The 17,741-nt window shown below is 44.6% G+C and overlaps 1 protein-coding gene across 2 annotated transcripts in view; it reads right to left on the bottom strand.

The window, feature by feature from the left end:
* Window positions 1–17,741, bottom strand: part of MYO7B (myosin VIIB) — a 78,193-nt gene that overhangs the window by 27,776 nt on the left and 32,676 nt on the right. For both annotated transcript variants that reach the window (XM_019542906.1, XM_019542905.1), the window contains exons 17-25: window positions 15,199–15,351; window positions 14,323–14,421; window positions 13,560–13,654; window positions 10,170–10,254; window positions 8,422–8,640; window positions 5,751–5,924; window positions 3,923–4,132; window positions 2,641–2,811; window positions 1,659–1,739 (exon numbers count right to left, since the gene is read on the bottom strand). In XM_019542906.1, coding sequence (XP_019398451.1) covers window positions 1,659–1,739; window positions 2,641–2,811; window positions 3,923–4,132; window positions 5,751–5,924; window positions 8,422–8,640; window positions 10,170–10,254; window positions 13,560–13,654; window positions 14,323–14,421; window positions 15,199–15,351 — 1,287 coding nt within the window. The remainder of the gene's footprint in view (window positions 1–1,658; window positions 1,740–2,640; window positions 2,812–3,922; window positions 4,133–5,750; window positions 5,925–8,421; window positions 8,641–10,169; window positions 10,255–13,559; window positions 13,655–14,322; window positions 14,422–15,198; window positions 15,352–17,741) is intronic.

Here is a 17,741-nt window from a genome sequence, read left to right as displayed (position 1 = left end):
TCAAAGCATCCCTCCATAAATTTTTTAATTGAGTGGCACCCAATTTATATTAAACTCATTTCATTTATTTTAAACTAATTTATATATTACAGTGCTTAGCTCACTAGAGGGGTGTGGCAGTGGTAGTGGCAGATGAGCCAGGCAGGGACAAGCCCATATCTACATGTATCTGCTTATTTCCACATCCCTCACAGCCCCCTTCAGAGAACCTTGTGGCACCACATGGTGCCATGGCACCCTGTTAACAATCACTGGTCTAGACAAGTAGAACTAATTTGTGCTCTACATCAACTTACAGTACACCGGGGAGCCAAAACTAGAACCCTAGTCCTCCTGCTTCAAATACACAGGCCTTTACTACTTGTGCCAATGCTAGTGGTAGGTCCCATTGCCTTAACCAGAGGGGATCCACTTTTCCTCATTCACAAAGCCAGTGCATTATACTATGTTATAAACTCAACACAAGTGTTCATAGACTGATTGACTTAAGGGCTTGCTCGTGTAATTACTTATTTAAAAGAATAGTTTGCTTTAAAAAGTACAATAAAATGCCAGCAACAACTATCTTCTAACCTAAGCCTGAATGTTGGGAATGGAGAATAAAACAGCACCTTAAATAGCAAATATTTAAAATGTTATGTAAATATGCACACATTTGTATGTTTACATGGGCAGGCATGTAAACAGGGGTCATGATTGAATTGGTTGACATTTTTCAGAGAAAAAAATAGCTTTCTTACAAGCAGCCATTTTCAAAACATGAAACATTTTGGCAAATCTTTTGATTTTTCAATGCCTTTTGAAGCTTTTTACCACCTTTTCTAGCAAAACAATTTTTGAAACTTTTTTCATTGACTACACTGGTAAACAGTGAATTTCAATAATATTGTTGCACTATGTTTCCATGTTGCACAAAATGTGGTGGAAACTGGTCTGTTTTTGACACTGCAAAGTGGAAGCCATTTAAACATTTTTATGACATATATTATGTTCCAACCAGCTCTAGTTCACAGCATCTTGGTGAGGGAGAACAGGAAACTCAACCTGAAGTCTCCCAGTAGCATGGGTTAGAAAAGTCTTAGATATCTTTGTAAAGGGGGTTGAGGGGAGAGATTATCTCAGAGGCTTCAGAAAAGCCTTGGAAAAAAATGGTGTAAGCCTGGTAGGAATTAGCACACGTTCAGGGGACATGAGGGAGAAGAACTTTCTCACTTGTGAGTGGAAAAAGGTCAGAGATCTCTGTGCTGGAGGAACAGGCCTGGGTATAAGAAAGGGAAGATGGCAAACTGTCCAGGGAAGAACTTTTCTCACAAGGTTAGTTCAGCACCTAGAACAATGAGGTCTGTTCCAGATCAGGATCTTCTACCAGAACTGCAATGCAAAGAGTTATCAATAGCAATGGTATTTCTGTGCAGTAGAAGAGCAGGAGCAGGACAAGCCAAAGGAAAGGGATGGACAGCTAGTGTGCAGGGAGTACAAATTTCTATGGGAAGAAGCAAAACACATCAGGAGTTTTGCACAGAGAAAAAGGCTGGACCCAAGCTGAAAGGGGAGGGAGTTCTTAGCCAGGGCAGAAGAAGCCTCCGTGTCCATCATCAAGCAGGAGCGGGTGACTGGACAAAAAGACTTGGGGAGAAAACTATATTTCTACCACTTACCTTTCCTGTTAGCTTGGAAGACCGTTTCAGCTTCATGGATGAAATAGCCTTTGGAACTTTATTATCCTTTCTGTATTCACTCTAAGATAGACAATGTCATAGTAGACAATGAGTGGAATCCCCATCACACGGTATAGACCAGTGAATTAATGAACAGCAAGCAGGAAGCAAATATTCTCCTTTTTGGAGACCCACCATGGTGCCCAGTGTCTCTCACCAATGACCAGGCCTTTTTATTGCTTCCCAACAACATAATCTAGAAACACTGGGCCAGGGTCTCAGTTGGTGTAGATCAGAATTGACTTCAGTGAAACTACACTGATTTGCACAAATTTAGGATTCAGCCTGTTATATTTAATTTTGCTGAGGCAATGTCTTTGGTAAAAAGAATAGTAAAGTATGAGGGCTCCCTGGCAGCAGTAAACCTTCAGCAGCTGAGCTGAGGAGTCGCATGTAGCCTCACCATCTGAAAAGTACGAGTAGCTTTCTCAGCATCAGCTACTTAATACCACGGGTGCAATTTTCTGAACACCGAGGGTGTTTAACATTGGCTTATCCCTGCTCTCATCAAAGTCAATGAAAATTTTATCCATAACTTCAAGAGGGGCAGGATGATGCCAGTGCTTGACACTTCTGAAATCCCACTCTCAGGGAGCAAGAGCTGCCCTTACCATCTGATCAGGGCTAGATGGCAACCTTCAGTACTGCTGAGAGTGCTTCAGTTCAGGATAAGAAGGTGTTTATTCTCAATGAGTGTTACACTGTAAGGGGCATCCTGCCACATGGGAAAGAGATTTCTACAGCTGGGGCAGCTGTAGAGCCAACATCTATAGCTCTATTTAGCCTCCTCCTAGGAAGATGACTTGCCAATGGAAAGGTTTCTATGGATGCTACTGAAGTACAGAAGCCTAAAAGTTTCCCTTTGCTTCTCTCACCAGTCTGTATAGCAGCACAATACAGAGGAATGAATTTTCCTTCTTACCACATCTGGACTGTCATTGCTCAGCATCTGGACCCGGCTTTTTTTGCCAAGTGTGTCATATATTTGTGTCATCACAGAGCTGCTCTTGCTGGTTTGGTTCTTAGCAAAGGTTGCTGGCTCTGGAAGGTCACCCATGAACCGCAGGATGATGTTCCACACTGCTAATGAGGCCTAGAAATGCAGAAAACACATCCAGATGTTGCAAGGTCCCACCCTACTGCTTGTAGACAGTTACATCTACACAGAAGTAGGACTTCTGACTTTCCTCATCTAGAGTAAAACCCTGTGCCCCTTCTCACTATTCAAATGGGGAATCTGTGTAGTCCCTCAGGTTACAGGTGAGCAACACTTGTGCCCTTATATGGCAAGAATGGTGCATGATGCTTCAGGTGGCTTTGCTGGGAACAGAGGATTTTATGGCTAGGAACAGGTGTTATATTTGTCCCAGAACAGAAAAGTCCTGGGATTGGCATGTACACGCATCACTCTGCCACTCAGGGCTTAGTGAGCAGCTGAATTCACTGCTGCTTCACTATAATCGATTCAATGATGCAGTTCTGGAACAACCATTCAGATGCACCTCACAATGTCCTGGGACAAACCATTAACACTTTTTATCCTGTGAACCTTTTTAGGGTTTGTCCAAGGACAGTGGACATGGGCATCTGAACAACTGCACTTTGTCCCAGAAGAAAATGGTTTCTCCTGGATGAAATGCAACCTGTGTTTGTATCCTATGTAGCATCATAGGATTCAGGACAGAGCCCTTCATTTTATAAGGCTACTTTATACCAAGGAAGAATTCCATAATCACTTCCCCTCAGCAGGAACCGTCACAGCAGGAAAGCCTGAACCTCCTCTCTTCTCCTGCCCCCCTCACTGACTGGCTTACTAAAAGGCAGCAGGAGTAAGTGTGAGCCTTGATGCCTTTTCTCTCCACTCCACCAGTCTGAGTCAGAAGGCAGTGGCAGAGGTCAAAGGAGAACCTAGAGCTATTTCACAGCTAGCAGAAAAATGGCAGGAGCCTCTGATGTCAGAAAGCTCCTGCTGCACAAAGCATTTTGAAGGCAATGCAACGCCTACTTCTGGATGCAGAGACTCAGAGGCAAGCAGCTTTGACAGACCCATGGAAGAGACCAGTTCCATTGCAATGCCTGTGATCAGGTGCCTCTGGCTCTAACGTCTCCCTGTCTGGCTCCCCTTCTCAGGGCATGCCAGGCCATTTGCAGGGAAGCTAGGGGAGCCAGCATAGTGAGAATGTTGCACAGAAAGAACATGATACCAGGATATCATCCTTCTCTTCATGGTAGAGTAGTGGGTGACGCAGTGGCTTCCGGATATGCGTGTATGTGGAGGATCCCTGGAAGTAAGTGGCTGCAAACTTTGGAAACGTGTATTCTGCCAGGTCATCGTCTTCCTCTTCCAGCTCAGCACTCATAGGAACCATATCCAGATCCACCTCATCCAGCCTGCTCCTCTTTGTTTCCAGGTCCTGCATATAAAATAGAAAAAGAGCACAATTCTATTTCTTCTCAAATGATGATTTTTCAGCTTCCCTGCTTGCTAGGAAACAAAAAAAAAAAAAACCCCCACAGAGGGTCCCAGCCTTGTGTCTCTCATGCTAATCTCAATATTGCTTCTACCAGCTGGCAGTAGGCATCAGGAGTGGTGCTCACCTGTGCTCTTGGAGACCTAGGCATTGCGGCATGATTCACAGCTGGCCTTGGACCACAGTTCACTGGGATATCCAGACACTCTCTTGATCCTATAAATCCCTCTTTCCCTTACTGACCTCAAGAATGATTTATTAGCTCATTCTAATCTACCTGCCTCCTCCCCTTCCTGCTCCATGCCCTTGAGTTGTACAGGGTACTAGAAACTTCTTTTGAGACTAGAGGCCCTTACTGGAACCCTGGAGTCCTCCATTTCCTGTACTCGTCCATTGCAAGAGACATGCAAAGGAAAAGTGCCAGGATGCATTAACCATGAGGCCAGGTGTCAGCACATACTTCAGTGCTAAAGTTTTCAGAATCCTACCATTCTCCATGCATTAAAGACATTAAAGTTAAAGCATTCAGTATATATCCAACGTACTGCAAACCAAGGCTGTTTCAACATGGTCACTGATGCATGAGTTACGTCTCGGTAGAGACATGTAAGCCATCCTCTGAAATGAGTAGAAATGACTCCAGATGATGTTATCTTGGGCAACTGGCTGACTAGGGCACTCAGTGGAATGGCAGAAGCCCAAAGCAATGGAGGGATTAAGAAATTAAAGTTGCAAGAAGGACCTGCATTCCCAAGTGACTGTACTTCCTGGAGCCCTCCTGATGTTGTCTTGCCTTATGCAAAGATCGTGAGACAGCAGGTTTCTCTGAGGGAAAGGGCCGCAGCAGAAGACCAGACCTAACTGTTAGGATGTTGCCAAAGCAAGGACCTTCAGCCAGGGGCAACTTCTCTGACAAAATGCACCTTCAGCCAGGGGCAACTTCTCTGACAAAATGCAACAGAGGGAGTCATGCAACAGCTGGGCTCATGTTTTCTAGTAGAGGTTGGAAGAATATTCTTCACCTTCTTGCTACAACCTGCTAAGCAGTGTCCTTTTGCAAAGTACATGGAGGGCCCAGTGCCCCAATGGTCATCTCATGTGAGCTGGAGGTGCTGGGCTGTTCCTGGAATCTTTCCCCACACTGACAGTAGCATACACAGAACAAAGACCACACCCAGGCTGCACTACCACCCAAGCTGAACGAAGACCAGTATATTCCTTTCCTTTGCTTTTAAGTAGATATATACCAGCAAGTGTGTAAACTGTACCAGGCTAACCAGAAAAATACAGACAGAGAACAAACCCTGGAAGCAAAACTGAAGGCTGGTGAAGATAGGTTTTGCCTGGGGCTGCTGGTGGAATGGAACAAACAGAAGCTTTTACTAACTCTGCATTGACTGACCTTCACCCCATGATGCCAAGAGCATGATTCAAGAAGGCAAATCTACCTACCTCTTCTCTTCTGGTCCCTGCTCTTGTTTTTACATTATGAAAGCTCACTGACCAACATTTCACTGCACCAAGCATGAATCTGGCCTATTACTTCTTTGTTGCTATTTACCTCAAATCCCAGAGGAGCCTGCCCTTCTTGGCCGCCAATCATGGAAGGTAAAAAGCCAAACACTTTGTCCACCATTTCCTGGTCGCTGATTGGATCATAGAGTGATGATTTATGGGAGTCATGCTTCCTGCATTTCTCGTCTTCCTTCCCTGTCTCCAGGTTACATAAGTGCCCCTTAAACACAAAGATGGAACATTACAAGTGCTTGGAACTTAATTCAGGTAGAACCAAGGGCTTAGCAAGACAAAGGCCATTTGCACTGTAGCTTAGTAGAGCAAATAAGCAAGTACAAGCTTCTAATGTAGACACACTGTACTAGTGCAATACAGTGCTTTTACTGGCGAGTTACACTACTGCAGGAATCTGAGAAGCAGAGCTTATTAAACTGTGCATAGTGCTGCACTAATGTGGCTACTCTGCTTCTGGTTTGACAGCTAGCCTGATGCATCACAGCTTGGTGCTGCCTCACACCCAAAAGTGCATAGTAGAGGAGGGACACAAAGTGTGAAGTGACTGGTCTAATTCTGATTCCACCCATACTATGTAATTCATGGTCTTACATTGGCACAGGCAGTCTGGGGAAATTTTCACCAGTAAATAATATTGGAAATAAGTATGTCTCCTTTACATCAACTGTTCCCCCTTTACACTCACAAGTAGTGTCACAGCTCTGCCTACATTTTATCACCTTCTGAAAATGTGACCCTAAGTATATATGTATAGAATTGTTAAGCACATCCAGGTTTATAGGTGTGGTGTGGGGAAGTGGTGTCCAACTTTCTGGCCTTGGGAGCCAGATGGATGGCACAGGGTCAGTCTGTGGGCTGGATCCTGTGTGAGGTGAACACATGGGGTCAGTCCGTGGGTGCATTCCTGCACAAGAACCTAGACCCACACACCTAGATCTGGCTACATACTGACCCGACCCCACATGCCTGGATCAGGCCACATGCTGGTATGATCTGGCATGCAGGGCCATATTATTCAGTCCAATGGGCTCCCCACAGGTTCAGAAATTTGAGGGGAGGGAAGCAACCATTAACACTGCCCCCTCCTTCTAGGACACACCAAATTTCCCAGCCCTTGGAGGGCTGCACAGGCTGGATGACATGGCTGTATGGCCAAATCCAACCCAAATTGAGCGTGCTTAGTGTGGTGAGTTCATAAGCATAGAAGATAACTCTGCATTCAGCTTTTCAAACCCTGCCTCCTACCCGTTCTAGTTTCCTGGCTTGTTCCCTTGCTCTTACTGGCCCAAGGACATGAGGTACTTCTCCTCCTCTAAGCACAGCTTCCTGACTTCCAGTCTGTGCTGGTACTGCAGGAAACAGGAAGGTTTTCAGATCATCTTCATACTTGCTTTGCTAACTACATTGTGCCAGGAATGTGGGGCACTGCCTCCACTCACATTTTAAGTGGTCACTCTTGAGTGACTGCTCAGCTCTAGATTTAGTGTTGTAGGGAACAGGCCGGTATAAAAGTAGCACCATTTTTTAAATATTTCTGAAAAGCATTTTGGCCTTGTCCTTGGGAGGTTCACCTATCTTCTCCTACAGAGTCCAAAGGCCAAAAGCTGTCATCCACCAAAGGCAAGTACTGAAGGTGTGTTTTGCCCACCTCTACCATGTTTTGGAAGTGCCATGACTCCCAGTACACTCCAAGTGTGAAAGGTTTCACTGGGACAGGGTGAGAAACGGGACGCTCCTGCCTGAGAATATATGTGAGAGGGAGAAGAAAGACAAACCCCAAATCCTGCCACCTAGGTAAACAGTTGGCCTTTGGCAAGTACCAGTGACTAAATGCAGGAGCTGGAGCCAGGGCAAAGTTGAACTGCATCTCCTAAAATTGCTTGACATCAGAGAGGGGCGTGCTGACAGAGTGGTCAAGGTGTCTTGTTATGATTCAGAGGCAGCTGTATGTGACAATGATCAGTTTGCTCCTTTGGGCACCGTTAGTTATGGACATTCATGTGCCTTAACCATGTTGGTGTAACTGGTACCTGGGCTTGGCCAGACCTTCAGTTTCTCTGACTAGAGAGAGATGCTTGAAAAAAAAAGACAGAGGCAGCTAGGTAGACTTTGTTCTGTTTGTACAATCAATATCTAACACAAAGTGGATCTGGTTTATGGCTGAGGGTCCCATGTGCTGCCACAGTACGATAATAAATAAGATTTTCTCTATGGGACCCCTTAGAGCGTTCCAGACTGTACTGCTTTAGGATTTACTCTGTTGGTTTCGTTATAGACACTACCTTTGCAATGCTACTGAAACATATTAATGTTCTCTACATTGCCACGTCTGTTTTCTCTTCTCTTCATCCTAATCAGCATGGGCTCTGCTCTTGTTTTAATCAAAATGCTTTGTTATTTTTTGGAATTTCCCCAACTCACTTGTGCTCTAAACTAAAGTCACCTTATTTATTAAGTACAGAAGACAAACATACAAGAGTTATATGTTAAAGGCTGCTCTCTCATCTGTCAAAACTTCAGAGTCATTGCTGTGGTAACTATAGGAAGGTGATGTGATAGAAAGTCTGCTTCCTTACTTGTAGGGGATGCAAAAGCCATTGCAATGGGGAGCTGCTACCCAAAGAAGTTTGCTGCTTCTGTGAACAGTATCCTAGAGGAAATATCCTGTTTAAAAGATGACTGGTTGAACATACAGCACATACCTCTCTCTTCATCCTCTGGAAACTATGACGAGCCAACATTCCCCTAGTATATGCTTGTATAATGCACACAGCTTTCTTCTGCTCAGCTATCTTCTGGCGCATCAGATAACCACGACACAGGGCTTGGAACCTAATCACATGTGCCCGGGCTGTTTCAAACTGCTTAGCAAGCTGCCGGCTCCGAAAGAGGGCTTGCAGGCGCTCGAAGCCCAGCATGACCTATAGAAGGGGGAAAAAACAGCATGAAGTGATCAAACCTGAAGCAAAATGGAGCTGGGACTAACTTGAACTCGATGGAAGATACGGAACTGAGACAGAGAATCAAGATGCAGAAAGAAATTACCAGAAATTGCCATCTAAGCAAATGTTTTATTTCTTGGAGTTATAAATGCAGGCATTTTAAACTAGAATATCAAGGGACCCAAAAGTTACTTATTAAAGATGGCATCTGTAGGAGTGACATTACTCCCAGAAGACTGAGGTGAGGGAAAGGGAGGAAAAAGGACTGAAATGGATTAAACAGAAGAAAATGAAATTGAGGTGAGCAAAATGGGTCTGACTATACGAAACTGAGCAGCAGGGTACAGAAAAGAACAGAGCAGAGTGCAGAGCTAGAGTCAAGATAAGTTCATATGAGCTTCTGTTTGGTTTTAGAAAAGGAAACACTTCTGCCTGAAAACGGCTGCTTTTGTTTCTTCTCACTAATCAGCCAACATCTTAGAACTGGTTTCCTCTCCCATTCTCAAAAATAATTCCTCCCAGAGCTCACTCTTTCCTCACAAGAGATCCCTCCTTTGGAAGTCCAAGTGTTATTTTCCTTGACATAACTTTTTTAAAAGTAATTTTTCTGTCATTTTTGACAGATGGCTTATGCCACAGCTTCACTGAAACATTGGCCAGGGAAGACACCTCTCACAACTTTGCCAACACTATTCATTTGTTATCTGGGAAACATACATGGTGGGCCTTCTTCAAGCCAAGATGGTTGATCACAGGAAATAAGGGATGGGACTTTGGTGAAGCAGTAGCCAAGCTGCTGCTACACCAGGCCTAGCAGAGGATAGTCAGGGTTACTGTTTTACCAATAAGGGGGCATTGTCTTGGATTCAGTGGGCACATCTACATATGCTATTAATGCACCAGAATAAACTCCAGCAGAGTTTGTGCTATAGTTTACTGCTCCTGGGAGCAGTGTTTACACATGTGCCCAGGACTGCAGCACACTGAGCTGGGGTGAAGCAGCCCCGTCTAGCAGGGGACTGGGGGTCAGCCTGCCGGTCTGGAGCAGCTCATTGTGCTGCAGAGGGGATGACTAGGGCACAAGGGCACTACAGTGCATGGCTAGCTGACAGGCAGCCCCCACACTGGAGCACCCTTGTGCCCCAGCCAGCACTGGTCACTGTCTATATGTGGTTTCAGCACACCAAATGACTCCGCTGTAGGATAGTACTTGTCTCAGACAGTACTGTCCTGCAGTGGAGTTAATTAGTTTACTGCACCCTAACAGGGGCACACATAAAGACAGTGACACTATACTGCAGAGCTAATTAGTCAACTCTGCAGTAAAGCACACATATAGATACACCCAGTAAGGATAAAGATGATTTAGAATCCTTTTGGGGCCCTGAATACCCTTCCCCTTCATACATAGTTACCTCTTATTTCTGAGCCATCTTCTTTATTAACTTTATACAGAGCCATGTAAAGTACAGTATTTATATGTTCAGGAACAGAACCATGCCTCTTACCAGCCTGAAATTCTTCCTGCAGTAATAACCCCTCCAAGCTGTCTGAATGACCACAGCAGACCGTCTCTGCATCAGAAACTGCTTCCTAAAGGCAGGCAAGGGATTAAAAGGTTACTCAGATAAGAAATGGCAGAACTAAGACAAGGACAAGAGGTAGGAATGAAGAAAGTGATGACTCTCTCCTCTTAGCCTATACTCTCCACATTCAACACCCATGCACCAGACCCCTCAGAGTACACCTACCCAGCAGTCAAGAAGTGTAGGATTCAAAATGACTCATACAAATTGGAGGACTGGACCAAAAGAAATCTCATGAGGTTCAACAGGTACAGTCCTGCACTTAGGACAGAATAATCCCATGCACCGCTACAGGCTTGGGGCCAACTGGTTAAGCAGCAGCTTTGCAGAAAAGGAGCTGGGAGTTACAGTGGATAATAAGCTGGATATGAGTCAACAGTGTGCCCTTGTTGCCAAGAAGGCTAACGGCATACTGGGCTAAATTATTAGGAGCATTGCCAGCAGATTGAGAGAAGTAATTATTCCCCTCTATTCTGCACTGGTGAGGCCACATCTGGAGTATTGTGTTCAGTTTTGGGCCCTCCACTACAGAAAGGAAGTGAACAAGTTGGAGAGAGTCCAGCAGAGGGCAACAAAAATGGTTAAGGTGCTGAGGCAGGTAACCTATGAGGAGAGGCTGAGGGAACTGGGCTTATTTAGTCTGCAGAAGAGAAGACTGAGGCGGGATTTGATAGCAGCCTTTAACTACCTGAAGGGTGGCTACAAAGAGGATGGAGTTAGACTGTTCTCAGTGGTGGCAGATGTCAAAGCAAGGAGCGATGTTCTCAAGTTGCAGCAAGGGAAATTTAGGTTGGATATTACGGAAAAAAATATCACTAGGAGGGTGGTGAAGCACTGGAGCGGGTTACCTAGAGAGGTGGTGGAATCTCCATCCTTGGAGGTTTTTAAGGCTGAGCTCAACAAAGCCCTGGCTGGGATGATCTAAGTGGTGATGGTCCTGCTTTGAGTAGGGGGTTGGACTAGATGACATCCTGAGGTCCCTTTCAACCTGAATTTTCTATTATTCTAAGTAACTATCATGCAGTGCAGAGATATCCAAGCTTGCTTAAAATCCTGACTTGACTGTAATGTATAGACATATCCAAGCCAGTTTTAAAATACCTAGCATGGCTACGGGTAGCAGCCTACCCCATGGCAGCACAGACCTCACAATGAGCTGATTTACCCTGCTTCTTCAGCAGGTTTTATAGCCTGTGCTGTGCTCCATGCTCCTATGGCTAAACTGCTACCAGTTCTCAAACACCAGTAGCATAACAATGTATGGGCTACCCATGAGAGGGACACCAAAATTGAGATAGAGGGTCCCCCCCATCCGGGCACCCTGCATCTTCCCTGCAGCAGCTTTGGCTCCAGCAGCAGGATGGGCAGAAAAGCCATGGTGGTGCTCAGTGTAGGATCACCAGTAAAAAGGTTCACTGCTACTAGGGGCAATGTTACCTCCTTTTTTTTCCTGCAAAAAAATCAGTGTTTGAATGTCCACTTGGCACACATCTCCATAGCAAAAAGGAGCTGACATCTGCCCCTGCAGCAACAAACCTCCAACCACTGCCCTGTACCACGCACCACCGATGCCCAGGTCATACAATCAGCCAGTTACACTTCTGCCCAAGTGAGATATTTTAAAGCTATCTTGGATATGTCTGTACATTACTGTCACTTCTGCAACTGCAGCACAAACATAACCTTGATTATAGCATTTTGTCTGCCTGCAGCCCACACATAACAGGTAAGGTTGGACTGTTAAGAGAATATAATCTAATTTCCTGCAAAACATGGGCCAAATAATTCCACCCATGACTTGTCATCCATTTGCTGATGGTGAGGAGAGGGTAGAAAGAGCTCCAGGAATCCAACCTGACCCAAGGAGTTCAGTTAAGAACATAAGAATTGCCATTTACTGGGTGAGACCACAGGTCCATCTCGCCCAGTATCTTGTGTCACACAGTGGCAGAGAGTCGATGCTGAAAGGGAGAGTGACCTAGGGTTTTTTTCCACTATTCCTCTCTCACTTGCAGCCTCCAGCATTTAAGGTCTAGGAAGTCCAATTCGGAGGCTGTACCCCTACCTCCCATGTTCAACAGTTACTGATGCTGTTTTCTTCTAAGATCGTGTCCAACTCCTCCCCCCACTCCTTTTCTTGCTTTCATGATCTAGTAAGGGCCTCACAATTATTTCTGGGCCAACTTCTTTGATGACGTAGCTTTGTGGAATGCTGGGAATGTGGCCCTGTTCCCAGAAGTTAAACCTAAGCAGTGAACCCCACCTGTCTGACAGCATATACTTAGAATCCTCCTCATAACTGATAATGGTTGCCATACTCAATTGTCTGAATCAGACAAGCCTTCTACAGTAAGAGCTCTTGCACTGAGCACAGGGTGGTTAACACTGTTTACTCAGTGATGAAAGCATTCCCAAAGATAGAATTCATTCCTAAAACACTTTGATGCTTGGCCAAAATAAGATAAATCACAACTCTAAGAGTGTCAGCAGGTACGGACAGATGGGTACAGACTTTTCAAAGCAAGCTGGACAAAACACTAGTATTCATTGTGGATTGTAAAAGAGAGGTCTTGGACAGCCCATCTACCACTTCTGTGAAATAAGCATTCCAAGGTCCTGTATTTTCTAGACCACTATGATAAAATGAAACAGAGAAAGAGCAGGTCTAAAGGCAAAACCTTTGCCTATCTCTTTAGGAGTTCCACATCACTGATGTAAACTCAGGCTTGATACATTCTATATCAGACTGTATCCGTGTAGTAGCCCTGGGGGTGCAAACCTGAAATTTGGGCACTATCAGGTAGAAACACAGGTTGTAGTGTCACCAGGCACCTCGCTAAATGCCAGACCCAGCTCAGCCTGGCTTCTCTCATAAGAACTCTAATGGGGAACCAGATGAATTGGGGAAGACTAATGGGAGCCTTATGTGCCTGATGGGGGTTTATAAAACCCTCCTGCTTCCTGCAGGGTCTTATCCCAGCAAAGGCATTTCTTGGTGTAGCAGTATAGGAGCCTTGTCCTGTGACTCCAGGAAAGATTTGTTACTGCCCTGGATTTCCTGGCCTGGATCTACTACGTGCTCTGACCATGATGCTTTCTTGATGTTCTGGAACTGAGATTCATATCTGGCTTTGACCTTGGCTTCCACTGTGGTAAACCCCTCAGTTACTGCAAACAACTAGGCTGACTGCCTATTCCCTGGTCAGCTTTTACACAATGCATCATTAAGTATGTTGTGTTCAACCACAGGGGGAATAGGATATGCTCTGATTTATACAACCCCAAACCCTTGTGCCCTTTCAAAGCACTCACCTGTCCTTGAATCCCCTCAGCACTTTCTGGATAAGAATGGCCTTGTTTGTAAGCTCCTTTTCTCGTTGCACCTCCAAGATTGTATCATGATAATCCTATAAGAGAGACCCAAGCAAACTGGCACAATGGCTGCACTTCTGCTGAAGAGGCCCAAAATTAGCAAGAGTGCTGAAGGTTGGGATCAAAGGGTATAAATGAAAGTGTGCATGGCTATTCATGCAGCACCTGGCCACAGCATCTGGCTGTAGCTGTCCACAAGCAAACGATTCACCTATAGCACATGAAAATATTTCAGAAAATAATGGCAATTTCAAAATAAAGCTATTTTGTATGCAATGATCATTTACTGGACCACATAACTTCTCTACACATTTGTAAAGGATGGATGCATTTGACAAGGCCACCATTAGTGTTTTCCACTGCTGTGTGGTTTCCCACAGACATACAGCATGGGAAGCCATTGTGCTGTTACTTTCTGAAACACCCTTGTAATAAGATGTACCCTCCAAATTTTAGCAGAGTTATAAAATACAACATGTTCTTCCATCTTATTAGTGGAGAACAGAAGTGGGTGGGAGATGTGCAGTGCTATTTGGTGGCACAGAGGTACCTGTTGAGCTACGTTGTGCGCTGGGTTTAAGGCCTGGACTCTTGAGATGCTGGACAGAGTTTTCATGGTCCTTAACAGGCAATTCCTGCAATTCACTCAACATCCCTTTTTTCATGTTACTGCATGTGACAGCAAACAACCTTTGTTACTTACCTTGAGGAAAATCTTGGTTCTTCCAACTTGCCAGCCTCCATCTTTGCCTATGACCTTCTCAGAAATCACCATGCAGCACCAACGGGCATCATTCTGTTGCTGATACAAAAAATCATCATATTAAAGCATGGTTAGTAATACAGAACTGGTGTGATATAAAACATCTCTGGCACTGGTGTTTCACAGGGTGAAGAACAGAAATGGCTGCAGCCTGACAAACTGGAATTCAGTGTGCAAAGCATGGAAATGGCTCAGGTCTAAAGTATTCCAGGATTGAACACAGAAGGTATGTTAGTGCTTGTGTGGAGAAGTCCATGGATCAAGAGGCAGGTCAGTGTTTACTTCTCAGTTCAGAGGTCCCAGGAGTGAATCTATGAAGAATGGTTATGTCCTAAAGCTCAGGAATTACAGTCCTGTTGTAGTGGTTTTGTGGCCTTGATCCAGGGAATAAGGGAGAAGCAAATTTTGTTTGGTAAAGTCTTTTCCTGGACCAACTATGCAATTGGGAGAGATGCTAGATGAGCTTTCAGGCATGAAGAAAGGCATTTTATGCCCAGATACTTGTCTGATATCTCTCCCAATTGCATAGTTGGCCCAATGAAATATATCACCAGACAAATGCTATGCCTGGTGGAGTCATCTAGAGAATTCAAGCCCAGGACTCCTGGATTCAAAAAGCATAAACCTCTACCACTTGAGCTAAAGTTAACCTGCAGAGCAGAGGCTGATTATCCTGGTGACAGATCATTTGACTAAGTGGGCTGTGATCCAGTTGCATTTTAAACTTAATTCTAGCTGTGAAACAGAGCGTATTTCCCCCAAAAGCCTTCCAAGGAAAGGTTGGATTAGCATTTAAGCAAGTTTCTGCTGACGCACCTGTTCTCTAGCAGATGCTGGCAGTAGGACTCTGTATCTCTCTAAGAACTCTGCAAAGCTGTAGCGAATTGGGTAGCCAGCCTTTCTGATCCGAATGGTTTCCATCATTCCTGAATACCGCAGCTGCCGGATACACAGCTCCCGATCAAACAACTGGAAGGACAGACAGACATGGGGAAGCTTATCATCAAAAAACAGCTCTTCATATAACATGGTTCAAAGAACATTTGCTAGCTGCTTCAGAAACAACAGCTGTTTCAAAATGAACTACAATATTTTTTTAATTGCATTTCATATTTAAGTCATTGCACCAAATTCATTGCTGGTATAAGCAGGCAGTTTCAGTGAAGCTGCAGATTTTTGTAGAGCAGCAGTGAAAGAATTCACTTACCTTGGGTCTAATTTCAAAGGCCATTTATGATTCTACATCTGCAAGTTTACACCCACAATACATTTTGAATACAGTTTTGTAGATGCATATAAGTGCAGGAGCAATTTATAGTGTGTTATACTTTAGCTACCCAGGTGATTCCACACACCAGAGAGCTTCAGGTCATAAACTGCACCTACAAAACTCTGCCCACATTTTACTGCAGGAGCAAAATTGGAGATTAAGTTGATGCCCTTTAAAAATATCCTCCCCTTAAAATCACCTTCTGTGCTGTGGTATTGGTCCTCAAACATTAGTGTGTAAACAGCACATCTACAGCCAGTTCTGAGGCAGTCAGACTGGCAGTTAAGAGAATAAATGGAGTAATCGTGAAGGCAAGAGCTAATCTGAGCAACCAAATAAAAAGTTTGAATGTCCTTGCAGCTTCCAGATAAGGTTCTTGACATCTCCCAAGAACAACATCTAAAAGAAATCAAGATAAAACCCAACTGGATCCCACCATCATGAAAGCACATTTGGCTGTCCCCATCTCTGCTTGCTGAGGGAAGAATAAAGGTAGGTATGTGCATATTTCTTTGCAGAATAGGATCAACCTCTGGGGGTGCACTAGGTTGCCCAGTGAGAGTATGGATATAACTAGGCCTATTAGAGGGGGAAGAGAATTGCCCTCCTAGGCCTTGACAGGCTAGTTTGAGGGGTGTGACAGCTAAGTCTTACTTGCTTCAGAAATGAAGTAAGATCTGGGTCTGGCATTTTAATGTCACTTTGGAAAGTGTGACCTCTTTAACTCTTCAGGACTTTTCCTACAAACAGCCGGAACTGAGGAAGGGGAATCACACAGTTCAGTAAAAGTCAAAGTATTAAAATCAGAGGGTGCAAAGAAGTGACATTAAGAATTGAACTTCCTCATCTCCAGAATGTTCACAACCAGCCCCACTGGATATATGAGCCATGATCTCAAAACTCTTGTCTGTTGCAAGTTTGAAACCCCCAATGAGAGCCTATAGATCCTCTCCAGCTACTTGGAACACATGGGAAGTTCTAGAGTGGGAACCTCTTGGAGTTATTCTTGTGTTCAAGTCACACAAAAATAAGAGAATAGAAAGCCACTGCAGGTGCAGTCTGTATGCCTGATGAAACGCACAGTCAAAGTAACTTCATCACCAGAAGACAGAAGCATAACCTTGCCAGGTGACATTGGTTATGCTTTAGGATGCCAACTTTGCAAATCCCCAGCCACCTGCTTAACTCTAGGCATGCAAATCACCACATGTGATCATTTCTGTTTCTGGGCTAGGTCTTCGCTGATGTTAACCGACACAGCTCCACTGATTTTTCAATGGAGCAAGGCTGATTTACAACAGCTGAGTATCTGGTCCTTTGAGTCCAATCTTTTAAATCAAAATAAAGGTGGGCATAAACTTTCAAAGGAGGCCAAGCCCCCTGTGAACTGGCATCTGCCTACACAGGTCACTAGAAAGAAGCCTGATCTAAGCCCCACCAAACTGATGGGAAGACTCCCGTCAACTTCGGTATTCTTTGGATCAGGCTTTCAATGCCTTAGCATGGTTAAAGGAGGTTGTTGCAAACATACAAGACCAAGGTACAAGGCCCAGATGCATCTGAAACGTGGCCCATTCACTGTTTTGCTGTGGGGACTGGGGGATTCTTTTTTTTTGTAACAACAGTCTCATCATCACATCTGAGATTAGCAGGTGCTTGTTTCTTTGCTCTGCTGAACTTTGCTATGTGGAACTGAATTGCCTTTTATTTAGGTTCTTGTACAGGGCCCATCCCTCTCCACATATGACACTGGCTCAGATCAGTCCTCCCCTATTTCAGACACCAAAGACTTCTCCCCAATTTAAAGGGTGCAGGGTGTAGGCATGGTTACCCCCATTTTTTCCTTTCCCCATTTTTTTCCAAGTTAGAGGTCAAAAGTTTTTCCACGTTTTCAGGTCACAAAATCCTTAGATGCAGGGGTAGCAGTGGACACAGTCTTTCTGGACTTTAGGAAGGCCTTCGACACTGTCTCTTACCGCATGCTCATTAAAAAACTAGGGGACTGTGGCGTCGAACCTACGCAGTCAAATGGATCACAAACTGGCTGGAGGGCCACACCCAGAGGGTGGTGGTGGATGGGTCATTTTCA

The sequence above is a fragment of the Crocodylus porosus genome, unplaced genomic scaffold (assembly GCF_001723895.1).
Source record: "Crocodylus porosus isolate Cpor-Errol unplaced genomic scaffold, CroPor_comp1, whole genome shotgun sequence".
In the NCBI taxonomy this organism is placed as follows: domain Eukaryota; kingdom Metazoa; phylum Chordata; order Crocodylia; family Crocodylidae; genus Crocodylus; species Crocodylus porosus.
The sequence above is the reverse complement of the archived record's forward strand: the minus strand, read 5'-3'. Positions and strand labels throughout refer to the sequence as shown.